The 25,804-nt window shown below is 44.6% G+C and overlaps 1 protein-coding gene across 5 annotated transcripts in view; it reads left to right on the top strand.

The window, feature by feature from the left end:
- The window catches only part of LOC115076167 (sialoadhesin-like), a 144,136-nt gene extending 121,002 nt beyond the window's left edge, over positions 1-23,134 (top strand). For 3 of the 5 annotated variants that reach the window (XM_029577308.1, XM_029577306.1, XM_029577303.1), the window contains one exon: positions 3,549-3,718. In XM_029577308.1, coding sequence (XP_029433168.1) covers positions 3,549-3,560 — 12 coding nt within the window. In that variant the 3' untranslated portion in view covers positions 3,561-3,718. Of the gene's footprint in view, positions 1-3,548; positions 3,719-20,781; positions 20,858-22,826 lie in introns of those variants that run through there. The other 2 variants (XM_029577305.1, XM_029577304.1) reach the window with 2 other exon arrangements.
- The last annotated feature ends 2,670 nt before the right edge of the window (positions 23,135-25,804 follow it).

The following is a 25,804-nucleotide window of genomic DNA, read 5'->3' as shown; positions in this document are numbered from 1 at the left end:
ATAACTTTAAAACGAGCATAGGTGCCCATAAAAACTGAGTATATGGATGTGCACACACAAGCACATGTGTTTTATATCGTGTGTGCAATTGAGTGTGCATGATATAAAATATGCATATTTCTACCCATCCACATAGTCGTGTAGCTAAAAGATAAGCGGAATGTAATGTTAAACATAGCCGGATAAGTAGCGTTTTAATACTTATCCACCTATATTATTAAGACAGATATGGTGCATTATTTTTACTTATCTGGCTGAGTGGCAACAAAGCTGCCATACACCTGGAGAAGTCAAATGTATACAGATAAGTGGCTCAAATCTGCTTTCCCTGCATATTTGTGCTCCTTAATCATTAACCCAAGAAGATTTTGTGTGGTTTTCTTAACGATTGTCGGTTTTTACACACACAAATCCTCTTAATTTTGTAATATGCGAGCGATAAGACAGTAATTTTGAAACAGTCATGGGCACACATGTATGCCGGATCACGCCAAAGGACACGGCCATATTATAACACACACGTGTCAATGCACACATGGTATAAAATAGACTGTACACACGTACATGTGCACACGTTATATGGCTGCGCGCATGGCGCCTCTACCGTGTAAAGGGGGGAGGATTTTAGTAGGCATGCGTGCCGAAGCAATTACCAGTTTCCCAGTTCTCCCAGGTAAGGGACAGGATTTCCTAACCCCCTAGTTAAATAGCCTCCTTTTTACCCGGTTAGCACCAATCCTTAAAACCCCACTGACAAGCCTAGAATTGTGTATTATTTAATATTTACGCGTCATCCATAGCAGTAGTAAAGTTACTCGGCAGGGGACCCTGGTGTCCGCTTGTGCACACTTTCATGTCCCACCCTGCCCAGACCATACCACTGCCCACTCCCTTTTTGCAACTTCTTATTCATGCGTGTACCAAGAGATACGCACATACTTGCGGGCTTTTAAAATTCACCCCTATGGAAATTACCTGTAACGCTTGCAGACTCTCCTGGCTCTTCAGCCTGAAGTCCCCCCCATGTCACCCCGACCCCCTCATCCACTCATTATTTTTTCACTTTTATGATCTTTATGAACACTTACTCCAGATATTGAGTAGAAGTAAACAACAAGTTACACACATACATGTCAGCCCCTCCCCAGAACACCCCTGGCATATGCCAGTGGATGCACGGGCTCTGGTTTTTAAAATAGCACACACTGGTGCTCATTCTATTTTACCTGTGCATGTGCTATTTTTAGAATAGTGACATAGTAATGAGGGCAGAAAAGGACCAAATGGCTCATCCAGTCTGCCCAGCAAGTTTCTTATAGAAGTAACTGCCGCTCAATGTGGGTCACCCCCATGTTTCTTTTAAGGGTAGCATCTGCTGCTCCATGCAGGTATCTCCAAGCCTTATGATAATACATAAAAAAGGTATTGCAAGCAGCATTTTTACTGGGTGAGGCGCCTTCTTGAAAATGTAGGCAGTGCTGCCTGATGTACTTTGCTTATGGACTTAGCCGAAGAAGCAGTCCTGTGCTTTTTCCGTTATGTTTGCATCGCAGTATCCCAGACCCTCAACATCAGGGCCCATGTTGGTTGTCGTCTGAACCAATTCCCCTTCTCCCTCCCCAATCGATGGTTTGAAAATTCACCTGTAAGTGATTAGGATCCTTCCCAATAAATATACAGGGGTTTCACAGAGGCAAATTCACACAGCAGCTCTTATCCAGCGCAGTAATTGTGGATCTTTACTCCAAAGACAGACAATCTGCAAACACAGATGCCAATACTCAGTAGGCCGTTTAGTGGACAAGTTATCTGACTAAAGTTAGCTAAATAACAAACAGGCCGATACAGTAAAAATCGCAGGAGAGCGGGCGAGTGCCCAGGCCACTCTCCTGTGTGCACCATTCAGAAAAATAATTTATTCAAATTAGGGCCCGCGGTAAAAAGAGGCGCTAGGGACACTAGTGCGTCCCTAGAGCCTCTTTTTGGATGGGAGCGGCGGCTGTCACCGGGTTTGACAGCTGACCCTTTTTTCTGGCGTCGGTTCTCAAACCCGCTGACAGCCACGGGTTCGGAAACCGGACGCCGGCAAAATTGAGCACCCAGTTTTCAACCCGTGAGCCGTGGGCCGATTTAAATTTTTTTTTTTTATTAATTTTAAACTTTTGGGACCTCCGACTTAATATTGCTATGATATTAAGTCGGAGGGTGTACAGAAAAGCAGTTTTTACTGCTTTTCTGTGCATTTTCCCGGCGCCGGAAGAAATTAGCGCCGACCTTTGGGTAGGCGCTAATTTCTGAAAGTAAAATGTGCGGATTGGCTGCACATTTTACTTTCTGTATCGAGCGTGAATAACTAATAGGGTCATCAACATGCCCCTTTTATATCCCACTAAATTATAGCTGGATTACTGGCTGAATTTGCAAAATTAGCTTTTTGAATTATGGCTTTTGACTATCTACCTCTTAGAGCTTGTACTGCTCCTCTGCAGTTCTCCACACTAAAAAAAAAAAAAAAGAAAAAGGAGTTGGCTAAAATTAATGGATTTTCCACTAATACATCCAGAAAATCTTTCTCCACTCATACAAAGGATCCAAAAATCAGAAGTAGAAGGATAACAGTGGACTCTGATAAGAGAAGATCTAGGATCCTCTTCAATTCATACCCACCCAAATTGCCTGCACAGCAATAGAAACAGATTCCACTCCACAAGGGAAATCACAAGTGGTAGATGAGCTGAAAAGACCCCACTGTAGAAACCTAACAGCACTGTTAAAAGATCTCAAAACAGATTTGCCAGTAAGCTGGAATTGTTTAAGGGTCAAGTATCACTTACCTGTACAGTTTCTGTAGACCAGGATCAGAGGGTTAACCATTTGGAATCACGATTTAAGCAGTCAAGAGTTTAAATCTGCATCTTTTAAAAGATTTTCTATAGTATTTTAAAGATATTTGAAATTATGTGAGACTCAATGGCGATCTTTAAATCTTCGACTACTTAACTTTCCTCGTACACCTATGATAGGTCCTACGGAACTTATTATTGAATACATGAAAGGAATTTTATGTATTTCTAATGATCATTTGCCTACTTTTACAAAAGTTTATTTCTGATGCATCGCAAGCTTTTTTACGTGCATCTAATTTGATAAATCTTTTGGAGCAAACTGATGATGTGGTCCATGAGAGGGCAACCTTGATTATTCCTTGCTCTTCTGAATTGGAGAAAAGTTGAATCATGAGATTACTGTTTACTAACATAGATGGTCCTTTTATGGGCTTAAACATTAGAATTTTTCCAGTTGAGTCTAGACAGACTCAAAACAGGAGAAAGGCTTTAGCTCTGGGGAGAGTTTTCTCTCCGATAGTTAAGCTGGGGGTTAAGGATACTCTTTCTTTGAACCTGACCAGCTTCAGGCATTATTAGAGACAGTAGGCTTGCTTTGAATCCAGCCTGAACTCCAGAACCCATAGAGTTTGCCGCAGCGGAAGATTGGTTTGTTATTGCAGCCTATTACCTCCTGTTCTCTCTTTTTCTTCTTTTTTTTAGGTTGTTCTATAAGTCCTTTTACTGACACTGGCTTTGCAAGTGATTACAGTAAGATTTATTATTTTTATTTAGGTTTCTTTTTGGTAAATATTGTACTGCGTTGACTATTATTCTTGTCAAGCGTATCTTGCATGTATGTATTATTTGAACTGTGATAAATAAAGAGTTAAAAAAAGGGGAAAATATTTATGTACTTTTCCTTTGAACATTGTGCACAGGCACAAAATGCCCACTTTGTGAGAATAGAGCATGTGCATTGGAAAAGGTCCAAGCTAGACAAAAGACGCCCCTGGGAACGCCTCCTCAGAGTCCGGATAAAAAGGCGCACTATGGAAGGGAGGGCAGGCAAGTCTCACACCCGCAGTTTACCTGGCTAATATGTTTGAGAATCCCCTGCCCCCTTCCCACCCCAAGTAGAACGACATTTTATACAGCACGAGACACAAAAACATTTTAAGCCATATTTACAGCCTTGGGTTACAGATTCATTGAAAAACAAAACGCCTTTGATCACCTTAATGGTATTTTCTGTTTTCCCTTTTAAACACATGGCAAACTCTGACTGCTCCCAGCACCACTTCCATGCCTCCCATCCCTGCATACAATACATTCGTGCTCAGAAAGAGCTGCATTACAGAGTTAGGGCCAGCCCCGTACTACAGTCATCCGATTTTTATTAGAGATTTCGCCGTATCCTCAGACACTGCGTTATCAAACTTCTCCCAAACTGCAGCCCAATCCCTCCATGCCTTCTGATGTTCACACATAATATCAGGACAGCATTTGTTTAGTCATCAGGAGATCCCATAATGACAAGGACTGAGCCAGTGAATTAATAACCATTTTCTGAAAAGCAGGAAGGCGATTACTGCACATTTTCTTAATCCTTCTGCAATATTTTAAAAGGTTTCAGGGTTTTCCAACAGTTTACTTCCTGGAAATGTCAGGTAAGAAGAGTTTATTTGTTCAATCTTGTTTATAATTTCTCCTCAAAATTTTGAGGTCCATATTCAAAGGGGTTTGTCTGACTAAGTTCAGACTGAGCTGGACAAACACAGAAGTTTGAATTTCTGGCCCCACCGAATGGGTAAGTTTCAGCCAGATAAATCATTACCCAGCTAGACTTTTCCAGATAAAACAGAGGCAGCGAGGCAGGTTCCAGGAACAGAGAACACCAATATTCAGCGAAACCCAGCTACGTCTAATCCTGGTGGAGAGCAGGTCTAAAGCTATCAGAGTAAACTTAGCTGGGTCCCACTGAATATCTCGGCTATCGTTACACAGGTAACTTGCACTCAGTGTCCCACTCAGTATTGACCTCTGAGTTTTATTACACAGCGAAAATGTCTGCACCAAAGTGCACTATTCAGCCTTACATTTTATGCACAGCTCTGACCCACCTATCCCCGTTTTACATCATCTCTAGAAATGTAATGGGGACCTTAAACTGCAGGTCCTTACGACTTGATTCAGAGGGTATCTTATGTACTGGAGAGGGGAAGGAGAAACAGCAACCCCCAGCACCATAACACATCCCCCTGTCTTTAAATTGGCTGTAAAAGGAACTACTAGAAAGAGTCCTAAGAGCAATAAAGAAATCCCAGCCAGTTTCTTCTACCCAGTAAAACTACCATTACGATTATTTGATAGCATCATTCAACCCATTATTTAATCTGGGAGTGAATTATGGAGTCTATATAGGATGACACAGAATCTAAATATAAACCCTGCACCTCCATTTGTGTAATTAGGGCATCCCAACAGTGAGGTTCCAATAATAAGAAAAGTAGCCCAAGTGCCTGTAACTAAAAACTCACCTGAGCTAAAAAATTCTAACTTATCCCTATCAATTAAAAAGCAGAATAAAAATACAAACAAAAAACAAACTTTGAAATGTTTGTATGCTAATGCCAGACGTCTAAGAAGTAAGATGGGAGAATTAGAATGTATAGCAGTAAATGATGACATAGACTTAATTGGCATCTCAGAGACATGGTGGAAAGAGGATAACCAATGGGACAGTGCTATACTGGGGTACAAATTATATCGCAATGACAGAGAGGAGCAGTTGGGAGGAGGTGTGGCGCTTTATGTCCGGGATGGCATAGAGTCCAACAGGATAAACATCCTGCATGAGACTAAATACAAAATTGAATCTTTATGGGTAGAAATCCCTTGTGTGTCGGGGAAGACTACAGTGATAGGGGTATACTACCGTCCACCTGGTCAAGATGGTGAGACGGACAGTGAAACGTTAAAAGAAATTAGGGAAGCTAACCAAATTGGTAGTGCAGTAATAATGGGAGATTTCAATTACCCCAATATTGACTTGGTAAATGTATCATCGGGACATGCTAGAGAGATAACGTTCCTGGATGGAATAAATGACAGTTTTAGGGAGTAATTGGTTCAGGAACCGATGAGAGAGGGAGCAATTTTAGATCTAATTCTCAGTGGAGCACAGGACTTGGTGAGAGAGGTAACGGTGGTGGGGCCGCTTGGCAATAGTGATCATAATATGATCAAATTTGAATTAATGACTGGAAGAGGAACAGTGTGCAAATCCAAGGCTCTCGTGCTAAACTTTCAAAAGGGAAACTTTGATAAAATGAGAAAAATAGGCAAGATGGCCACCAACTGAAACACACATACAGAACCTCTCTCTCTGATCTCTTTTCCTTTGTCTCGGATTACCTCTGCATAGATGCCTCATACGAAGCGTAAAGCCAAGCTAAGGGAGAATATTATCAATTCTCCCTCACCTGGCTCTCTCCAACCTCGGATTGAGGAGTTCTTCGGTGCAATGCCAATTTTTGCTCCTGTTGTGATGGCTGCTTCAGAGGTGGATGTGGGACGTTCATCTCCTCTGTTGGCCGATGGGATCTCTCTTAGTCTGGGAGCATCGGTTACACCAACCCCTCTTTGTCATGGATTAACATCTACATTGGGACCTATGACCCCTAATATGGGGGTACGTGGTTCACTGACTCTGCTGCACACTTGGAGAAAGGCGGGAGCTCCATGCCTCCTTCTGCGAGTGCGACAGCCTCCTGTCTGAGGGGCAGTTGGAGCGGTTTCATCTTCATTTTTGGCCATGATACTGGCCATTTTAGGCGGTAATGGCGAGGATGTGCTTCAGAGCGGTGGTGAAACAAAGTGCATTCAGGATGGTAAACTTCAATATTCTAAACCTTCAGTAATCACATTGGATGTCTTGTGGAATGCACTAGTGACTTTGGAATCTTCCATACCATCTTTAACTACGGTTGTACTGGATGTTAATGATCGACTACAGTTTAACTCTAATCTAGTCTCTGTTATGAATGTGGACACTTGGGCCGGCTAGTGTTTATTTATTTATTTATTTAAAAACTCTTCTATACCGTCGTTAAGTTGGAGAACCATCACAATGGTTTACATATAGACACGATAACAATTATGAGTGGTATAGATTACAACTTGAACATGTGCCATCATAGTACAGTAACAATAAAGTGCAATAAGCTATATGTTTAAGTAAGCTAATCAGTTTGGTATGACAATTTCTCAATGGTACAAAATTAACATTACTGTGAGTTTGTTCGGTGCGTCCATCTTAATCAATTGTTTTTCTCCTTCTCTTTGTCTTTATCAAAAGCTTGTTTATAGAGCCAGGTTTTCAGGTTAGATTTGAAGATTTTCAGATTTCTCTGGAGCCTTAATTCGAGAGGCATGGTGTTCCATATTACGGGGCCAGCCAGTGACAGTGCTCTTTCCCTAACTTGAGTGAGCCGTGCTGTTTTGACTGAGGGGACAGTTAGTAGAGCCTTATTTGCAGTTCTTAGGTTTCTGTAAGGGACATGTATGCGCAGAACTGTGTTAAGCCAGTCGGCTTTTTCCTCAAGTATTAGCTTATGGATTATACATAGAACTTTGTATTGTATTCTTTGTTCTATTGGGAGCCAGTGTAGTTCGGCGAGTGTTCCAGTTATGTGGTCCCTTCTTTTTTATCCAGTTAAAATTCTTGCGGCGGAGTTTTGTAGTATTTGCAGCGGCCTAAGTGTAGATTGTGGTAGCCCAAGTAATAGTGCATTACAATAGTCTGTGCTTGCGAATATCAGAGCCTGTAGGATTGTGCGAAAGTTGTTTAGTGTTAAGAGGGGTTTCAGTCTTCTAAGTGTGTGATGAGGATCTGCTGGAGGAAGGCCTGCAGTGAACTAGTTGCCGGTAGGTGGCACAGAACCAGGGAACAGGACAGGACCTTCAACTATACCAGCCCAAGTTCCCCTTTGGTGCCGGAGCCAGCAGGACTTAGGCGAGGGTCCTCTGGCACAGAGAATATCAAGAACAGTCCGGGTCAAGGTAGGCAGCAAATAGGAGAAACAGGAGTAGTCCAGAGGTCGTGGCAAGCGGCAGCAGAGCAAGACGAGGATCCAGGCCAGAGGTCGGGGCAGGCTGAAGACAAGCGGAGTCGATGGATGGGCCAAGAGTCAGGACAGGCAGCAGACAAAGACGAACCGGAAGCCAAGCAGAAGTCAAACCAGAGAAGCAAGCCGAGAAGGGAGCAGGATCAGGAATTCAGGAGCGGAGCAGGACAGGAACTCAGGAGCGGAGCAGGAGAGGAACTGGAACTGAAGAAGGCTGGAGCAGGAACTGAAGAAGGCTGGATCAGGAACACAGGAATGCTGGATCAGGACTGAAGAACGCAGGGTCAGGAACACAGGAATAGCAACTAGTACTCAGAAGGAGAAGGACCTGTTGCTAAGGCAAAGGAATGAAGTTTCTGGCTGGGTTTAAATACCCTATAGCGTCTGATGTCACTTTAGGGGCTGGGCTGAGGTTTCCCGCCACGGCCTCTTTAAATCCTGAGCCCTTGCACGCGCGCTTGCGTGCGTGCCTAAGGGGAGGGGTTTTGAGCAGGAAGGCGGCGGCCCCTCCCTCGTGGGGAGAGTGAGACTGAGTGAGACTGAGTGAGGAACAGCAGCAGGTGAGGTAGGGACCCGGCCGTGGACACCCGCGGCCTGGATTCACAACAGTACCCACCCTCTTATGCCCCCTCCCTGAGGGTCCTGGTTTACCCGAATGATCCCGATGAAATTGGTGAAGAAGGGATTTATCCAGAATGTTGACGGCGGGCTCCCAAGTGTTCTCCTCCGGACCACAACCTTCCCAAGAAATCAGGTACTCCCATCTTCGATGGTAGAAGCGTACATCCAACACATCTCTTACTTGGTAAATGGTCTCCTCCTCTGGTACCATCTTGGAGGGTTCAGGCAGTTTACGGTGGAAAACAGAGTATTAATGGTTTGCGTAACAAGACGTGGAATACGTTGTAAATCCTCAAAGTGGTTGGAAGATGTAGACGGTAGGAAACTGTACCCACTCTTTCAGAAACTACAAATGGGCCGATATACTTGGGGGCCAAGTGCATGGAAGGAATTCGGAGACGGATATGCTTAGTTCTCAGCCATACTCTATCCCCAGGGTTGAATACAGGAGCCGGACGACAGTGTTTGTCAGTGTTTCTCTTGGCGATGGCAGTTGTTTGTTGTAATTTAGTTTGTGTGGACACCCAGAAAGAAAACGAAGCTGCCGAGCAGAGAGTTGGGCCGCAGGTGAAGGTACAGTCAATGGAAGCGGCAAGGGAGGCTTGGGTTGCTTACCATAAACAAGCTGAAAGGGGGAAGTCCTGGTTGCAGAGTGGACATGATGATTGTATGAGAACTCGGCCCATGGTAGTAGAGACACCCAATCATTTTGTTTATCCCCCACGAAGGATCGGAGGAAGGCCGCTTGTCCATTGCCCTGCGGATGGAAAGCAGAGGTGAAGTCCAAACAAACCCCAAACTTCTTAAAAAGTGCCCTCCAGTATTTTGCAGTAAACTGAGAGCTACGATGTGAAGCAATGTGGAGTGGCAGTCCATGAGTGCAAAAAATGTGCTGGGTAAAGAGTTGCACCAGGTCGGGAGCTTGGCAAGTGGCACAAAGTGGGCCATCTTAGAAAACCTGTCCACCGTGACCCAGATGACAGTCTTTCCTTCAGATAGAGGTAGGTCTACTACAAAGCCGGTAGAGAGATGGGTCCATGGTTCAGCAGTTATGGGAAGCGGTTGTAAGAATCCCCAAAGACGACCTGGCAAGGGTTTCTGTCTGGTGAAGGTAGGGCAAGAGCTGACGTATGCTTGGACATCTCGCTTGACATGTGGCCACCAGTAATACCGTGTTAGCAGTTCCAAGGTTCGTGCCTTACCAGGATGTCCTGCTGTTAGGGAATCATGAGCCCAGGAGAGAACTCCCCTTCTTAGACGGACAGGAACAACTGTCTTGCCAAGGGGAACTACATCAGTGACAGCCACAATGACCCTTGCTGGATCTAAGATGTACTCAGGAGAGGTAGGTGTGTCTTCTATCTCGGTAGTGCGGGAGAGGGCGACTTCACACAGATTTTTTTTATGCTGGCCTGTAGCATAGAGAGAAATTAAAACGACTGAAAAACAAGGACCAACGAGCTTGTCTTGGGTTTAAGCATTGTGCTCGACACAGGAATTCTAAATTCTTGTGATCCGTATAAACTATTATTGGATACTAGGCCCCCTCCAGCCACTGACACCACTCTTCAAATGCTAGTTTAATGACCAAGAGTTCTTTGTCACCTATACCATAGTTCTTCTCGGCGGCAGAGAACTTCCAAGAGAAGTACGAGCAAGGAAGTAACTTCCCCTTGGTGAATATTTGGCTGAGGCCCACCCCCACAGGTAGATCCAAAGCATCTACTTCTACTATGAAAGGTCGTTGAGGGTCCGGATGATGCAAGCAGGTGTCTAGCAAAAAGGCTCTTTTCAAATCCTTAGCGTTTGCTCCTTTTCTTTGTGAGGGCAGTAAGGGGAGCCACTCTTTGTGAATAGTGAGGTATAAATTGTCTGTAGAAATTTGTGAAACCGAGGATACTGGAGAGCTTTGATTCCCACAAGTTGAGGCCAATCCTTAATGGCGGACACCTTCTCAGGGTCCATATGGAATCCTGTAGAGGAAACTATGTATCCCAAGAAGGGCAGTGATTCTTGTTCAAATAAATATTTTTCTAATTTGGCGAACAAGTGGTTATCCCGAAGCTTTTGTAACACTTGCTTAACTTGCTGTTGATGCATAGTGAGGTCTTTCCAGTATATTAGTGCGTTATCCAGATAAACAATAACAGAAGAGTAGAGCATGTCACGTAGTACTTCGTTCATCAGGTTTGGAAAACCACAGGGGCATTACACAACCCGAATGGCATAATAAGGTACTTGTAATGCCCATCACGAGTGTTGAAAGCGGTTTTCCACTCATCATCTGGGCAAATTCGTACCAGATTGTAGGCCCCACAGAGATCGAGCTTAGTGAAGACCTTGGCTGCTTGTAGACAGTCTAAGAATTCTGGGATGAGTGGTAATGGGTATCTGTCTCAGCGGGTGATTGCGTTGAGACCTCGGTAGTCAATGCAAGGTCTGAGGGAGCCATCTTTCTTTGCGATAAAAAAGAAGCCAGCTCCCACCGGTGAATTCGAGGGTGGAATGAAGCCACAGTTCAAATTCTCTTGAATATAGCGGGACATGGCTTGTGTCTGTGGAAGAGACAACGGATATACTAGCCCTCTAGGTGGCATAGTGCCTGGTAGCAAGTCTATTGCGCAATCAAAGGGGCGGTGCTCCGGAAGGAGTTCAGCCATCTCCTTGGAGAATACGTCAATATACTCGGAGTATTGTATGGGCAATGATAAAGAAGTGGCCAGAACAGGAACGCAAGGTCGAGGTATCGCAGGCAAGCAGGATGAGAAACACTGTGGACTCCAGGCCGCTATCTGAAGAGTGTCCCATTGGATGATGGGTGAATGTTTCTGTAGCCACAGCAAGCCCAGGACAATAGGGTGGATGGCCTTTTCTAGGACCAGAAAGGAAATTTCTTCAGTGTGGGGTACTCCAGTGCGGAGGGTCATCAGAATCGTGGTGGCAGAGACACAACCTGGGAGTGGTGTACCATGGATGGACGAAATCCGTAGTGGCAGCTTGCGAGGTAATACAGAGAGCTGTAGTTGTTGTACAAGGTCCTCAAGGATAAAATTTCCCCCGGCCCCGGAGTCAACGAAGGCCATGGTGGAGAACATTCCCCCAGGAGTTTTCTGGCCGCTCACTGTGTTATGGTTTGAGGTGTTTGAGTGGATTCTTGGGTACTGTGGAGATGACCAAACCCACAGGGAGGAGCCCTGCAAGGAGCCACAGTACCAGGCTAGACTCGGGACGCACAAACACAGAGATTTGTCTTTTATTTTACAGCTGATGTGTTCCACCAGAGGTGGCAGTAGTGAGGCGATCCAGAGATAACAGTCCAGGGATCCTCGGCAGAGGAGACCCGTCTCACAGAGATGGTATAGGGAGGTCTGGTAGCAGGTTCCCAGTGCAGCAGAGCTGTAGATGAGGCAGACTGACAAAGTTAGATTACTCACTAAGTTGGTAGCTGTATAGGCGGAGATTCCAGCAGGCAGAAGTAGTTGTATACAGGCACCGAGCCAGGGAGAGCAGGCCCTCGAGGAGCGAGTACCTGATTCCAGATAGGCACCTGAAAGAAAGCAAAGGGCCCCCGAGGAGCGGGTACCCAAGTTAGAGAAATACCCCGAAGGGCAGAGAGAGCTTCCAGCAGCAGCAAGGAAGCGGCAGAGTAGCTCAGACCGGAGGCTTTCCATCCAACATGATCCTTGCTAACTCGATGAGCTAGCAAACAAGGGCAGGCTAAATACCTCCAGGAAGGGGCAGAGATCAGTGGTAGTAGGCCGGCCTACCCATGCTGATCCTTTTAAAAAAAGGGATGGCTTTGCCGCGCATGTCTAGAGGACGTCGGGGGGAGGGGCTTCCACCGCAATGGCGTCCCGACTGCAGGGGTAGGCCTTTCGACGTCGTGGCAGCCCTCGGGGGTCTGGAGCGCGTGGACCATGGCCGAAAGGGGTAAGCTTGGTCAGCCTCCTCGGCTGAGCGGCATAACACACTGCATTGGGCCAAAAGGTGCCCCTTGCCTCCACAATACAAACAGAGGCCTAGAGTGTGCCGGCACCTTCTCTCTTCTGGCGTAAGGGGACTGCATCCCAATTGCACAGGTTCCTCTCCACGATTAGCTGTAGTTTCAGAAGAGGAAACAAGCGGACGGGAGAAGGACGGGGCCAGAGGAACTGGTCTCCTAGCATGCTTGACCTCTCAGGCTCGTTGTTGAAGCCTTCGGTCAATTCGACATGTGAGGTCAATTAGAGCTTCAAGGCTTTCCGGAAGGTCAAGAGCAGCAAGTGCGTCCTTTATTTGAGAGGATAGCCCCTCTAAGAAGATGCTTCTCAGGCTGTCCACCCGCCAACCTAGCTCTGATGCTAGGGTACGGAACTCAACCGAGTAGTCGACAAGCGGACGGGACCCTTATCGCAAATGTAGTAATTCTGTGGCAGCTGCAGACTGGCGAGCCGGCTCGTCAAAAACCATTTTGAAATCATGAACAAATTGTTGCATAGTCCCAAGTGAGGCATCGCCTTGTTCCCATAGTGGTGACGCCAGGCTAGTGCTCAACCGTCCAAGAGAGACAATATATAGGTTGTTTAGATCTGGTCTGAAGGGAATTGTGCAGGCTGTAAGGCAAACCACATAAAGCAATGGTTTAAGAAACCTCGGCACTGCTTCGGGTCTCCTGCATACCATGGTGGTTCTGGAAGATGTAACGATGCGGCTGGACTCAGAGCCGGAGGCGGAGCTGCAACAGGACGGATAGCATCCAGGTGATTAGCTAGCCTCTCCACGGTAGCTGCCAAAACATCCACGCAGTGTTGCTGCTGCTGCAAGTGCTGGGCTATGCCGGGGATGGCCTGGAGGCCAGACAGGTCCGCCGGGTCCATGGCCTTAGCAAACTTTTATGAATGTGGACCCTTGGCCAGCACGCGCATGTTAAAATATCATGTGTCCACATGTGCACGCTCGGTAGCGTGCTTACATAGATGTGCACAAGTAATGTTTTAAAAACTACCCCTTAGTGTTTGGGTACTTGCCAGGTACTTGTAGCCTGGATTGGCCACTGTTGGAAACAGGATGCTGGGCTTGATGGACCCTTGGTCTGACCCAGTATGGCAGTTTCTTATGTTTCTTATCCACAGAAAGTCATAGAATCATAGAAACATGGCAGCAGAAAAAGACCGTATGGCCTAGCTGGTCTGCCCAACTAATTTAGCTTTATAATTCCCACCACTCCCTTAGAGATTCCCTGTATTTAAACCATGCTTACTTGAAATAAGATACTATTTTTGTCTCCCCCACCTCCATTGGGAAGCCGTGCCATGAATCCACTAGCCTCTCCATAAAGAAATATATCCTGATATTTCTCCTGAATCTACTACCTCCTTTCACACTCATTCCGTGACCCCTCATTCAAGATCCTCTTTTCTGTTGAAAGAGGTTTGCCTCCTGTGCATGGAAACCTTTGAGATATTTAAATGTCTCTATCATATCTCCCCTATCTCACCTTTCCTCTAAAGCAGTGTTCTCAACCGGTGTGTCACGCACCCGCTGCTCTTCCCCTCCCTTTCACCTCAGCGAGACAAACACTGCTGCCGTTCCTGCCCGGGCTATCAGCACCTTTAAGCCCCGAGGGGAACAGCAGCAGTGTTTTGTGGAAGCCAGCAACAGGAACGTGACCTTTTCTTCTTCCCGCCCCTGTGGCCCGGAAGAGGAAGTGATGTCTACCAGGCACGCGGGAAGAAGAAAAGGCCATGCCTGCATGCTGCCTCTGCAGAAGGAGCACGAGGACGCTGCCCCCCCCCCTCTGCTCCGACCTCCCCTTCTCTGGCCAGCGCAACACCTGTAAGAAAATATAAAATTATAATAATCAAAACTGCAAAAAAAAAAAAAAAAAAGGCTGGGGTGGGGAGAAAAGACTAAAATTACACTCTCAGCTGATTGCTCTGTGCCGCGATTGATCACAGCACAAGCAAACTGCTGAGTGCTGCCTTCTTAGCGCTGTGGGGCTGAGGAGGTCGCTCCTGCTGCAGTTTCCAGCCTGTCAGGACTCTGCTTTTAATAGCAGCATACCAGCTACCTTGTGCTGTAGCTGCTATATGTGCTGTGGGTGGGGGTGAGTGAGGCAGCATGTGTGTAAGTGTTTGAGAGAATGCGTGTGTAAGTAAGAGAAATGTGTGAGAGCAAGAGACTGCTCAGGAAAGTCACTGGTGTGTGAGAGAAAGAGAAATTGGGCAGGCAGGTGACTGGTGTGTGTGTGTGTGTGCGCAAAAGAAAATGGTCAGGCAGGTGACTAGTGTGTGTGTGTGTGTGTGTGTGTGCGCAAAAGAAAATGGTCAGGCAGGTGACTAGTGTGTGTGTGTGTGTGTGTGTGTGTGCGCAAAAGAAAATGGTCAGGCAGGTGACTGGTGTGTGTGTGTATGTGTGAGCAAGAGAAATTGGTCAGGCAGGTGACTGGTGAGAGAGAGAGAGAGAGAGAGAGAGCGAGGTCATGGGCACTAAGGAAGAAGAACGTGAGGACAGAGCTTCAGCAGCCCTTGCTGCTTCTGGTATGTGCTATTGGCCTACAAGGGAAAGGAGTAGGAGAGTTACTGGAGAGGGTAAGTAAAGGGGGCTTTTTAAGTTTATCTTTCTTGATTGACTGCCATTTTAATTATTAGGTATTATGTGATGTGTCTGCTGTTAGAAATAGTTTATTGGTGTTTGGAGAATTTTTAATAATTTTGAAAATTTTTAATGATTGTATGTTCCATTTATCAGTTGTTTTGAAACATTTATTATATTCTAGTTTTAGATTATTTACATTTCTCGGGGAATTGATAAATAGAAATGTGGAAACAAAAACTGAACTGGAAACAGCAAGAAGCCAAACTCTGTATGCAGTAAAACAACGCAAAAAAAAATAAATTAGATTTATGGTCTCTTTATTCTGTATTTGGTGAGGGTCTATCTGTGTTCTGCATGTGTGACCCAGCTAAGGGTGTTCTGTGAGCTTGTAGTTTCTGTGTAGGGATCTATAGCAGCTTGGCTTGTTCTCTTTTCCTAGTAGGAGGTGTATTGGTGTTTAGGTCCTGGTGAAATTTTTGCAGTGCTGCCTTTTCATAGGTAGGGTTGTTACTGTTTTGAGTTCCATAATGCAGGTGTTACTTAGTGCGCATTAGTTTGTGTGCATTATTGCAGATCCTGGAAGTCTGATAGGTGCTATATTTTTGTTTTGCACAGAATGCAGAGTGGATTTTTGGGGTTTCTATTCCAGTTTCTGTTTCCATATTTGTAATTTGTGGTCTTTCTGTACTTGGTGAAGGTTGATTCTATATGTGTGACCGAGGTGAAGTATTTTACTAGCATGTAGGCATTTGTATCAATATTATTTGTTGTGTTTTCTCAATAGAACATGCATTGGTGGTACATTACTGTTTTTTCATAAGGAGGGCTATTGCACCTGGTAGGAGAGAGTGTTTATGTTGCTGGTATTGACATGTCACCAGAAATATCTTTTTTTGTATGGTAAACTGAACGGGGAAGGTCCTAATTTTGCTCTGAACCATTTGTTGGGGGTCGAGGGGGTTCCTGTGGAATGCAGAGTGCATGTTTACATTTAGCCCCGTGATGGTCACATGTTCAGTGTGTCACGCATGTGAGAACCATCTGTGAGGTGTGTCCCGACCGAAAAAAAGGTTGAGAACCACTGCTCTAAAGTACACGTTTAGTTCTTTAAGTCTGTCCCATATGCTTTTGGATAAATACCATTTTAGTAGCCACCCTCTGGACCAACTGGTGTATATCCTTCTGAAGGCGCGGTCTCCAGAACTGTACACAGTATTGCATGTGAGGTCTCACCAGGGATCTATACAGGGGCAATATCACCTGCTGACCATTCCTCTCCCTATGCAGCCAAGCAGCTTTCTGGCTTTTACTGTCACTTTAAGATCATCAGATGCGATCACTCCCAGATCCCCATCTTCTCTTGTGATTAGAAGAATTTCACCTTCCCAATACTGTACTTGTCCCTTGAGATGTTTCATTCTAAATGCATTTTATAGCATTCAGTCTTAGCTGTCAGAGCTTAGACCATTCCTCTTTGCTAGATCCCTCCCTCATGCTTTTCACACCTTCTTGGCTGTCCACCCTGTTACCCTTTCACACCTTCTTGGCTGTCCACCTTTGGCAAAAAAAAAAAAGGCAAGCCTTTCTGGACAATCCTTTTGCTATTCCACAAATAAGGGAGCTACCATACAAAAAAATATATTCAAATTATGTCACCTCAATAAGAGCAACATAAACTTTTTCCAGTGCCGGACACTTTGTGAAGTAACACAAAACCCTGCTGAAAAGACACTTAAAATGTTCCCATACCAGAACAGCATTAACTTCCAGGACTCAAAGAGCAGCTACTTTAGATCTGAAAAGGCAGCACTGCAGTGTTTTTCACAGGCCCTGGTCATTTTCTAAGTTTCTAGGAATATCTGTAGATGAGGAGTGTGTGTCACAAAACTAGAGCCACAGTATTTAGATTCTGTATCATCCTGTAGAGATGTCAGACTTCACTCTCAGATAGAAGAATGGGTTGAATGATGCTATCAGATAATTATTGTAGTAGTAGTTTTATTGGGTGGGTTTCCTGATAGCACTAGAAGCCCTGGGGACTCTTTCTTGTATTCTCTTTCTTAGTATTGAGAGGAGAAGACGATTTGGCTGGCAACTGAAGAGGGTTGGTAAGTATTGCTTGGTGGGTAATATCATGACTTAAAAGTTTGGGGAGAGATGAAATGGTGGGGTAAACTAACTTTAAGTGTGTGTGTGTGCCTTGACTAAAAGCCAGGAAAAGTCATTTCTTTTAATGTATGTGTATGTGCCTGATTAAAAAAGAAAACCAGGGAGCTAGGAAATGTCTTTTCTAGTGCCTTTCGTCCCTCCCACCCACCCTAAACTCATTCTCTGATTTATAAACTCTTAACACATATAAGAGAACAAGAGTCATTTCCACATCAGAAGTCAATTGGGGATTGTTCTAGGAGTGACCTAACCCATATCAATTATATTAATTGTTCCCTTGCAGGTCATTGCAAAATTAACATTAAATTAAATCACCTACATTTAGAGGACTTTGATTTACACATTCCCATTCCCACAGCAACATAAATTGACTAGGAACTCAACAATGAAGAAGCAAACAGCAGCCCACCAGCAAGATGGGAGCCTTCCAGTCTTTTGCACCAAGTGCCACATGAATGATTATCTACCAATTGATGAGAGGTTGCATGTGTGCGCCTGGTGCAAAGAGCTCCTGGCTCTCAGAGAACGAGGCCGATCTCTGGAGGCTAGACCTGCAGATCTGGAGGAGCTAAGGAAGACAGAGAGGTATATAGAGGAGACCTTCAGGGAATAGTAGCCAAGTCCAGTCTAGTAGCCCTGTGCTGCTTTGGAGGAACAAGGTCACCTGATCAGAAATCATTACCCTGGTGTTGCACAGACCTGCTCTCCAGGTGATGCATTATCCTCCTGCACCAAGGACGAGTCTCTAAGGACTAATACCCAGGAGGGACACGTTAGGTCGGCCATCATAATTGGTAATTAATTACAAATATGGATAGCTGGGTGGCTAGTGGACATGAGGATAGCTTGGTAACTTGTTTGCCTGGTGCGAAGGTAGTGAAGCTTTTGCATCACCTAGATAAGATTTTAGACAGTGCTGGGGAAGAGCTGGTTGTTGTGGTACGTGTGGTCACCAATGACATAGGAATGTGTGAAAAGAGGTTTTCTGGAAGCCAAATTTAGGCTCTTAGGTAGAAAATTGAAATACAGAAACTCCAGGATAGCATTCTCTGAAATGCTTCCCGTTTCACGAGCAGGTGTCCAGAGGCAGGCAGAGCTCCAGAGTCTCAATGTGTAGATGAGATGATGGTACAGGGAAGAGGACTTTAGTTTTATTAGGAACTGAGCAACATTTTGAGGAAGTGGAGCCTGTTCTGAAGGGATGGGCTCTACCTTAACCAGGATGGAACCAGGATGCTGGTGCTAACCTTCAGAAAGGAGATAGCGCAGCTTTTAAACTAGAACAAGGAGGAAAGCTGACGGGTTGCTCAGCAGCTCATCGTTTGAATGAAGGTATCTGCAAAGGATACTAAAATATTAGAAGATCCTGATAGAGAAGTTCCAATAAAAGCAATAGTAGGCCATGTGCCTAAAAGTAAAGAACCACCCTAGTTAAACGATTCCAAAATACCCCTGTCAAGTAAAAAGTAGTTAATACCAACAAAATACATACTTTGAATGTCTATTTGCTAATGCCAGAAAAAGCAAGATAGGAGAGTTATAATGTATAGTATTGAATGAAGAGGTAGACATAATTGGCATCTCAGCGACTTGGTGGAAGGAGAATAACAAATGGGACACTGCTATACCAGGGTGCAAATTATATCACACTGACAGGACAGATCAACCTGGTGAGAGGGGTGGGGGGGGGGAGCTTTTTGTTAGGGATGGCAGAGTCTAACTGTTAGGGGCACTGGCCACAGAGGCCCACGGCTGGTCCCCTCCACTTACCGGCGTTGCGCTGGCGTTCTCTTCGCCTCCAGGATCCTTGTGGCGGCAGGGAGCCAAGGCTTCCACGCCATCCATCCTCCACTGGTGCGGCCCGGCCACCCGAGCCTTCTTTCCCCTGGCTGCCTTAGGCATACGCAGCGCCCCTCATTAGATTTAAAAGGGACAACGACGGGCGATGCCCCAGCTCCACAATTCCAGTCCCAGCCTATATCAAGGCAAGGCCTGCCCCCAGACCTTGCCTTGGCTTCCTCTGACTCTTGTTCCTGCGTTGGATATTCTGGACTCTCACTTCTACATTCTTGACTTCCTGGACCTTGGACCCTTGCCTGATTTGGACCACGAGATAAACCGCCTGTCCTGACCCTTCCTAACTCAGACCCTGAGATTCGCTGCCTGCCATGACTCTCGCTACTCTAGGACCACGAGACTCCCCATACCTGAGACCCCACATAAGTCCAGCCGGCCCCGGTACCCAAGGGCTCAACCTGTGGGGAACGAAGGCTGGTAATGGTGAAGCCCCTTTGGGGTCTCAGTTGCTCTCCAGCCTCGCCAGCCGATGGTAGGAACCTGTGGGGCTCCTCCCCATAGGTGGCGCCAACTCCCCCTCATCCCAGGAATCCACAACCGTAACACTAACAAGATAAAAATCTGGTAAGAGACTAAATGCACAGTGTAGTCCTTATGTTCTTTGGGACTTCTTTTGACCTCATCTTTTAACAATGTCAACAGCCATTTGGCCTTCCTTGCACTTTTTTAAATGTGTGGAATACATCTGGATTGGGCTTCTAAGATGGTATTTTTAAACTATGATCATGCCTGATGTAAACTTTTAACATTTGTAACTGCACCCTTCAGTTTTTTTCCTATTTTCCTCCCTTTTGAAAGTTTAATGCTAGAGTTGTAGATTTATTTAATGTCCCCCCAGTCATTAAGTCAAATTTGATCATACTATGATCACTGTTGCCTAGCGGCCCCAACACCATTTCCTCTTGCACCAAATCCTGCGTTGCACCAAGAATTAGGTCTTAAGAACATAAGAACATGCCATACTGGGTCAGACCAAGAGTCCATCAAGCCCAGCATCCAGTTTCCAACAGTGGCCAATCCAGGCCATAAGTGGCTCTCCTCTTGTCAGTTACCAGATCAAATGCTCCATGTACCACACATTTATTTCATTTAGAAACTTTATCTTCCTAACTTGTCCTGATGTTATATTTACCTAGTCAATATCAGGGTAATTGAAATCTCCCATTATTACTGTGCTGTCAAATTTATTAGCTCTCCTAATCTCCATTAGCATTTCATAGTCTGTCTGTTTATTTTGGCCAGATGGAAGATAGTATACTCCCACTGCTACACTCTTCCCCATTACCATTGAATGTCTACCCATAAAGGCTCCACTGTGCATTTAGTCAAAAACTGGAAAAAAGGATCCAACTGAAGAAAATTGGAAAAAACATAAGCACTGGTAAGTTAAATGTAAAATAATAAGGTGGGTTAACAGAGAATTTGAAAAGAAGCTAGTCTTAGAGCCAAAAACTCATAATAAAACTTTAAAAAATATATCTGAAACAAGAAACTGGTGGGAGAATTAGTTGGATCTTTAGATGATCAAGGGGTTAAAGGGGCACTTAGGGAAGATAAGTCCATTGCAAAGAGACTGAATGCATTCTTTGCTTTGGTATTTACAGAAGAGGATGTTGGAGAGATACCTGTGCCAGAAACTGTTTTCAATGGTGATAATTCAGTGGAACCGATACAAGGCATTGTAAAACTGAAATATTTCATAAGCAGATTGACAAATTAAAGAGTGACAAATCACCTGGACCAGAAGGTATATACCCCAGAGCAATTTGAAACCTATTGTTGGGATCAACAGCTGTGCCTGAAGACCAGTGAGTGACCAATGTAGCTCTGATCTTTAAAAAGGTCTCCAAAGGTGAATGAGAAACTTTAGACCTTTAGTCTGATTTCAGTGCCAGGAAAAATCATAGAAACTCTACTAAAGGACAAAATCACAGCACATAAAGACATTGTTTAATGGGACACGGCCAGCAAGGATTTATGCAAGGGGAATCTTGCTCACCAATCTGGTATATTTTTTTTGAAGGGGTTAATAAAAACATGGACAATGGTGAACAGTTGAATGCAGTGTATTTGGATTGTCAGAAGGCGTTTTACAAAGTGCCCCATGAGAGACTCCTGAGAAAATTAAAAAGTCACAGGTTAGGAGGCAATGTCCTATTGCGGATTGCAAACTGGTTAACAGATAGGAAGCAGAGAGTAGGACTAAATGGTCAGTTTTCTCTGTGGAGAAGGGTAAACGGTGGAGTGCCTCAGGGATCTCTACTGGAATTGGTGCTTTTTAATATATTTATAAATGATCTGGAAAAGGGAACAATGAATGAACTTATCAAATTTGTAGGCAATACAAAATTATTATGTTAAATCACAAACAGGTTGTGAAAAATTGCAGGCAAATCTTGTGAGACTGGAAGACTGGGCATTTAAATGGCAGATGAAATTAAATGTGGACAATTGCAAAGTGATGCATCTGAGGAGAAATAAACTACATTGAGGTTACACAATGTTAAGTTCCACATTAGGAGTTACCATCTAGGAAAAGGACCTTGGCATCATATTGGACAATACTATGAAATCCTCAGTTCAGTGTGCAGTGGAGGTCAAAAAAGCAAACAGAACGTTAGGAAAGGAGAACAAAACTGCAAATGTCATAATGCCTCTGTATCACTCCATGGTGAAGTCACACTTAAAATACTGTGTACATTTCTGGTCATTGCATCTCAAGAAAGTTGCATTGGAAAAGGTACAGAGAAGGGCAACCAAAATGATAAAGAAGATGGAACGGCTCCCCTACAAGGAAATGCTAAAGAGTTTGGGTCTCTTCAGATTTGAGAAGAAACATCTGAGGGGGAATATTATAGAGGTCTATAAAATCATGAGTGGAATAGAATGGTTAACTGTAAGTCAGCTATTTACTATTTTAAAAAATACAAAGATTAGGAGGTCACTCCATGAAGTTAATAAGTAGCACATTCAAAACAAATCAAAGAAAATTATTTTTCACTCAATGTACAATTAAGCTCTGGAATTCGTTACCAGAGAATATGGTTAAGGTAATTAGTGTAGCTTTAGTTAGAAAAGATTTGGACAAATTCTTGCAGAAAAATCCATAAACTTATTAATCAAGTAGACTTAAGAAATATCCAGTACTTACTGTATCTCTGAGTAATAGCAGCATGGGATCTATTTACTGTTCAAGATTTGCCAGCTACTTGTGACCTGGCTTGGCCACTGTTGGAAATAGTGTACTGGGCCTGATGGACCCTCAGTCTGATCTGATATGGCAAGTTCTTATGTTCTTACCAGTACACCTCTTGTTGGACAACAGAACAAGCCAACTATAGCTCCCTACACAGACCTTACACTCTAGGAGAATCCCTCAGTCACACAGAGAACACAGACTAACCCTCACTTAATACAGAATGAGGAAGCAGAAATTAGAAACGGAAACATGCAGACAAAACCTGAAACGGAAACCTCAAGGTGCCAGGCTCAATATGCAATGCAAATACTGAAATGTATTTCTTCCTGGACTTTGCAAAATACATTCCTTAAAAATAAAATGTTTTCTACCTTTTTGTCTGGGCATTTATTTTTTAATTGGTTTCATTTCTAGTCTCTTCTCCGCTTTCTATTTCTCTGTCTTTCCTAGGTTTTTCCAGGGTCTTCTTAGGGATGTGTACAGACAAAATTTCTATTTTTGGTTCATGGGTTTTCATATGGGCTATGGCTGCCGAAACAGAGGCAGCTGTAGCCCAAGGCACCATGAGAGGAGAACAAAGCATCAAAAGGGGCAGAAAATAGCAGCAATAAGAAATCAAATCAGCTAACAAGAGTGTCATGAAGATCCTCAAAGCAGCTACGGAGGAATTGCCATATACAAACTGCCCATTATGAAATTCTCTCTCATGCCCAGACTCTTAGCTCTGTATTACACTGTCTGAATTTGTATAAAAATACTTTTAAAACAGGAACCAGAAACAGGTTGAAATCCTACTTCCTTTATTTCATTATAAGATGCATGCACCCTGATAAAAAAAAAAAAAAAGGTTACCATAAAAATCAGGAAGCCGTTCTGAGCCTGCGTCGCAGTTTTAATTCTTATATATGCTGTGCAGATCACGATAATAAGCAATCAACAAAGCAGCTGGCAATATTTAATACTATTTAATTAATCGACTTCCTGTAATTAATACCTATGCAAAAGCTTACGTGATGCCTGCATGATCTAACAGACAACTTGAAGTATTGCTATATATGCTAGTACCCGGTATATCAGATATTATCTATTTATTTATCCTAGCATGCTCTAGTCTAGCTATTCGTTAGCTTTTTTTTTTTCACTTGCCTTATGTGAATAAATGAGGAAGTTTCTTTTTCTAACTGCATATGCAGGGCCTTATCAGCCACAATGTAGGATTCTAACCAGAGAACCCCTCCAGCCGTCTCTGTCACATGTCCTGCCTTAAGCTATATTGCCCAGCTTAGCAGTGCAGTCTCCAACCTTATGCCGACTGTTTGCACAACTCATAAAGGAACTCAAAGCTGGAATACCTGACACTACTCGCAGTGAAAAGAACTCAAGGCTCCAAACAAGGGGAAAAAAGCTCCACTAAACGTGGCATGAAGGGGCATGAAGCACCGAGAGGGGCGCAAAGGGTATAAAGAGTGACAGAAACACGCCAGGGCACTAACAGGCCCGTGCAATATCGGTGCACGCAAAACAGGCTCTCCTGACGCACACCCATCCACCTCCCCCGGGCACGCGATTTAATATTCAAATTAGCTGTCGGGGTTAAAAACAAGGAAGTGCTAGGGGAAATTGTGCGTCCCTATCGCCTCCTCAGCATTGGGCGCCCAGGAGAGGTGGCTGTCAGTGCGGGTTAGGAAATGGAAGCTCAATACGAGCGACTGTTTTCTCCCACTCCCGGCACAATATACAGGGCCTGGACTGGGTATATTGTGGGTGTATATTGGGCAACAAGACATTTTTTTTAGCAAATTTTTGTTTACATATTTCTGCTTTCTGTGGTCCTTCCTGCTTAGAATCACGACAGTACTAGTAGGAGGGATCGCAGACAGCAGGAATTGTGTTTTTTTACAATCAGCCCTTGAGCGCGACAGACTTATGTGGACACCCAGGCCCTGCAACAGCAGCAGAGTACCTTAGAGCAGCAAGTGAGAGCTCTGGAAGGAAAGGTAAAGGTAGAGGACCTGGAGAAAAGGTCCCGCAGAAACAACCTGTGCTATGTAGGCCTCCCGGAATCCATATCCGACAGGGACCTGGCCCCTATCCTGCAGGGATGGCTACTAGATGCTTTGGGCCTTCAGAACCTCAGAGGTCAGTGTGTGGCATCGCTTGGGGACCCACCAGTCGGTTATAGCCCGCTTCCTGAACTATACCCACAAAATGACTGCTCTCCTCGCATACCAGAAAGCTAATAAATTTGACAGCACAGTAATAATGGGAGATTTCAATTGCCCTGATATTGGGCATACCAGAAAGTAGCTGCGCTGGAACACAAGGGAGAAAAAATCTTAAATCTTCCAAGATTCCTCTGCAGGGGTATCTGCCAAGCGGAGAGAATATGCTGCGATTTGTAGTACATTGTTTAAGAAACGCATACAATTTTCGCTGCAATATCCAGCTATACTACAGATGGAATATAAGGGGGCTTGGCGCACATCTGATACAGCCAGCAGTGCTCAGCAGTTTTTGGACTCTCAAACTGCACCAGAGGCTCCATAAGCCCGGCCAACTGAGGGGACACTTTCCTGCGATGGAGCATCAGCAGCTCTTAGATACTGGTAAAATAGATAGGTCAAAATGACCGACGGGCAGCAACAGCCGATAAAGACTTTTGTCTGAGTTTATTTTGTATAAGTTTCTCTTAAGTTACTTATCCACTAGTTGTTCTGTGTTCCTATGGTTTGGGAGGGAGGACTGGTCCGGATTGAAATGTGGTCTCCATTCCTCCCCCCTGGGGAGGTTTCCTGTACACATGGACAGATTGCAGAGTTTGGGACGGGGAGGGAACCTTGGCCCCATGGAGGTTCACAACTTAGTGGAGGACGAAATAACCTCAACACACTATCTCAGGACATGGAGGGTACATCGGGGGTTTGACTCCTAGGCTGGGAGGAGTTGAATCTAACGGTACAGATTTTCGACAGCAGACTGATTACCATTTTCTGGATTAAATATGAGTGAACACATTCGCTTTGTCTCCTGGAACGTGGCAGGAATAGGATCTCCGGTAAAACGCACAAAACTGTTGGCGTCCCTACGTAGGCATAAAGCGCAGGTCGCATGTATTCAGGAGACAAACCTAACCACTTTAGAGCATAGAAAGTTGCAAAAGGACTGGGTGGGAGAAGTCTATTCAGCTGCAGCGGTCCCTAGGAAAGGAGGGGTGGCGATCCTAATAGGCAAATGGGTCGCATGGGAATGGATCTCCACTACCTAGGCATGAATAAGGGCCACTCCCGAAGGATACAGTCCTCCCTAAGGGGGGAAAGATCCACTCCAGCCAGCATCCTATCGTCCCATTTCCCTTTTGAACTTTGACACTAAGTTATTAGCAAAGATCATCGCCACCCCGGTTACACGTGGTACTGCCTCATTTGATC

Source organism: Rhinatrema bivittatum, chromosome 14 (assembly GCF_901001135.1).
Source record: "Rhinatrema bivittatum chromosome 14, aRhiBiv1.1, whole genome shotgun sequence".
NCBI lineage: Eukaryota > Metazoa > Chordata > Amphibia > Gymnophiona > Rhinatrematidae > Rhinatrema > Rhinatrema bivittatum.
The sequence above is the reverse complement of the archived record's forward strand: the minus strand, read 5'-3'. Positions and strand labels throughout refer to the sequence as shown.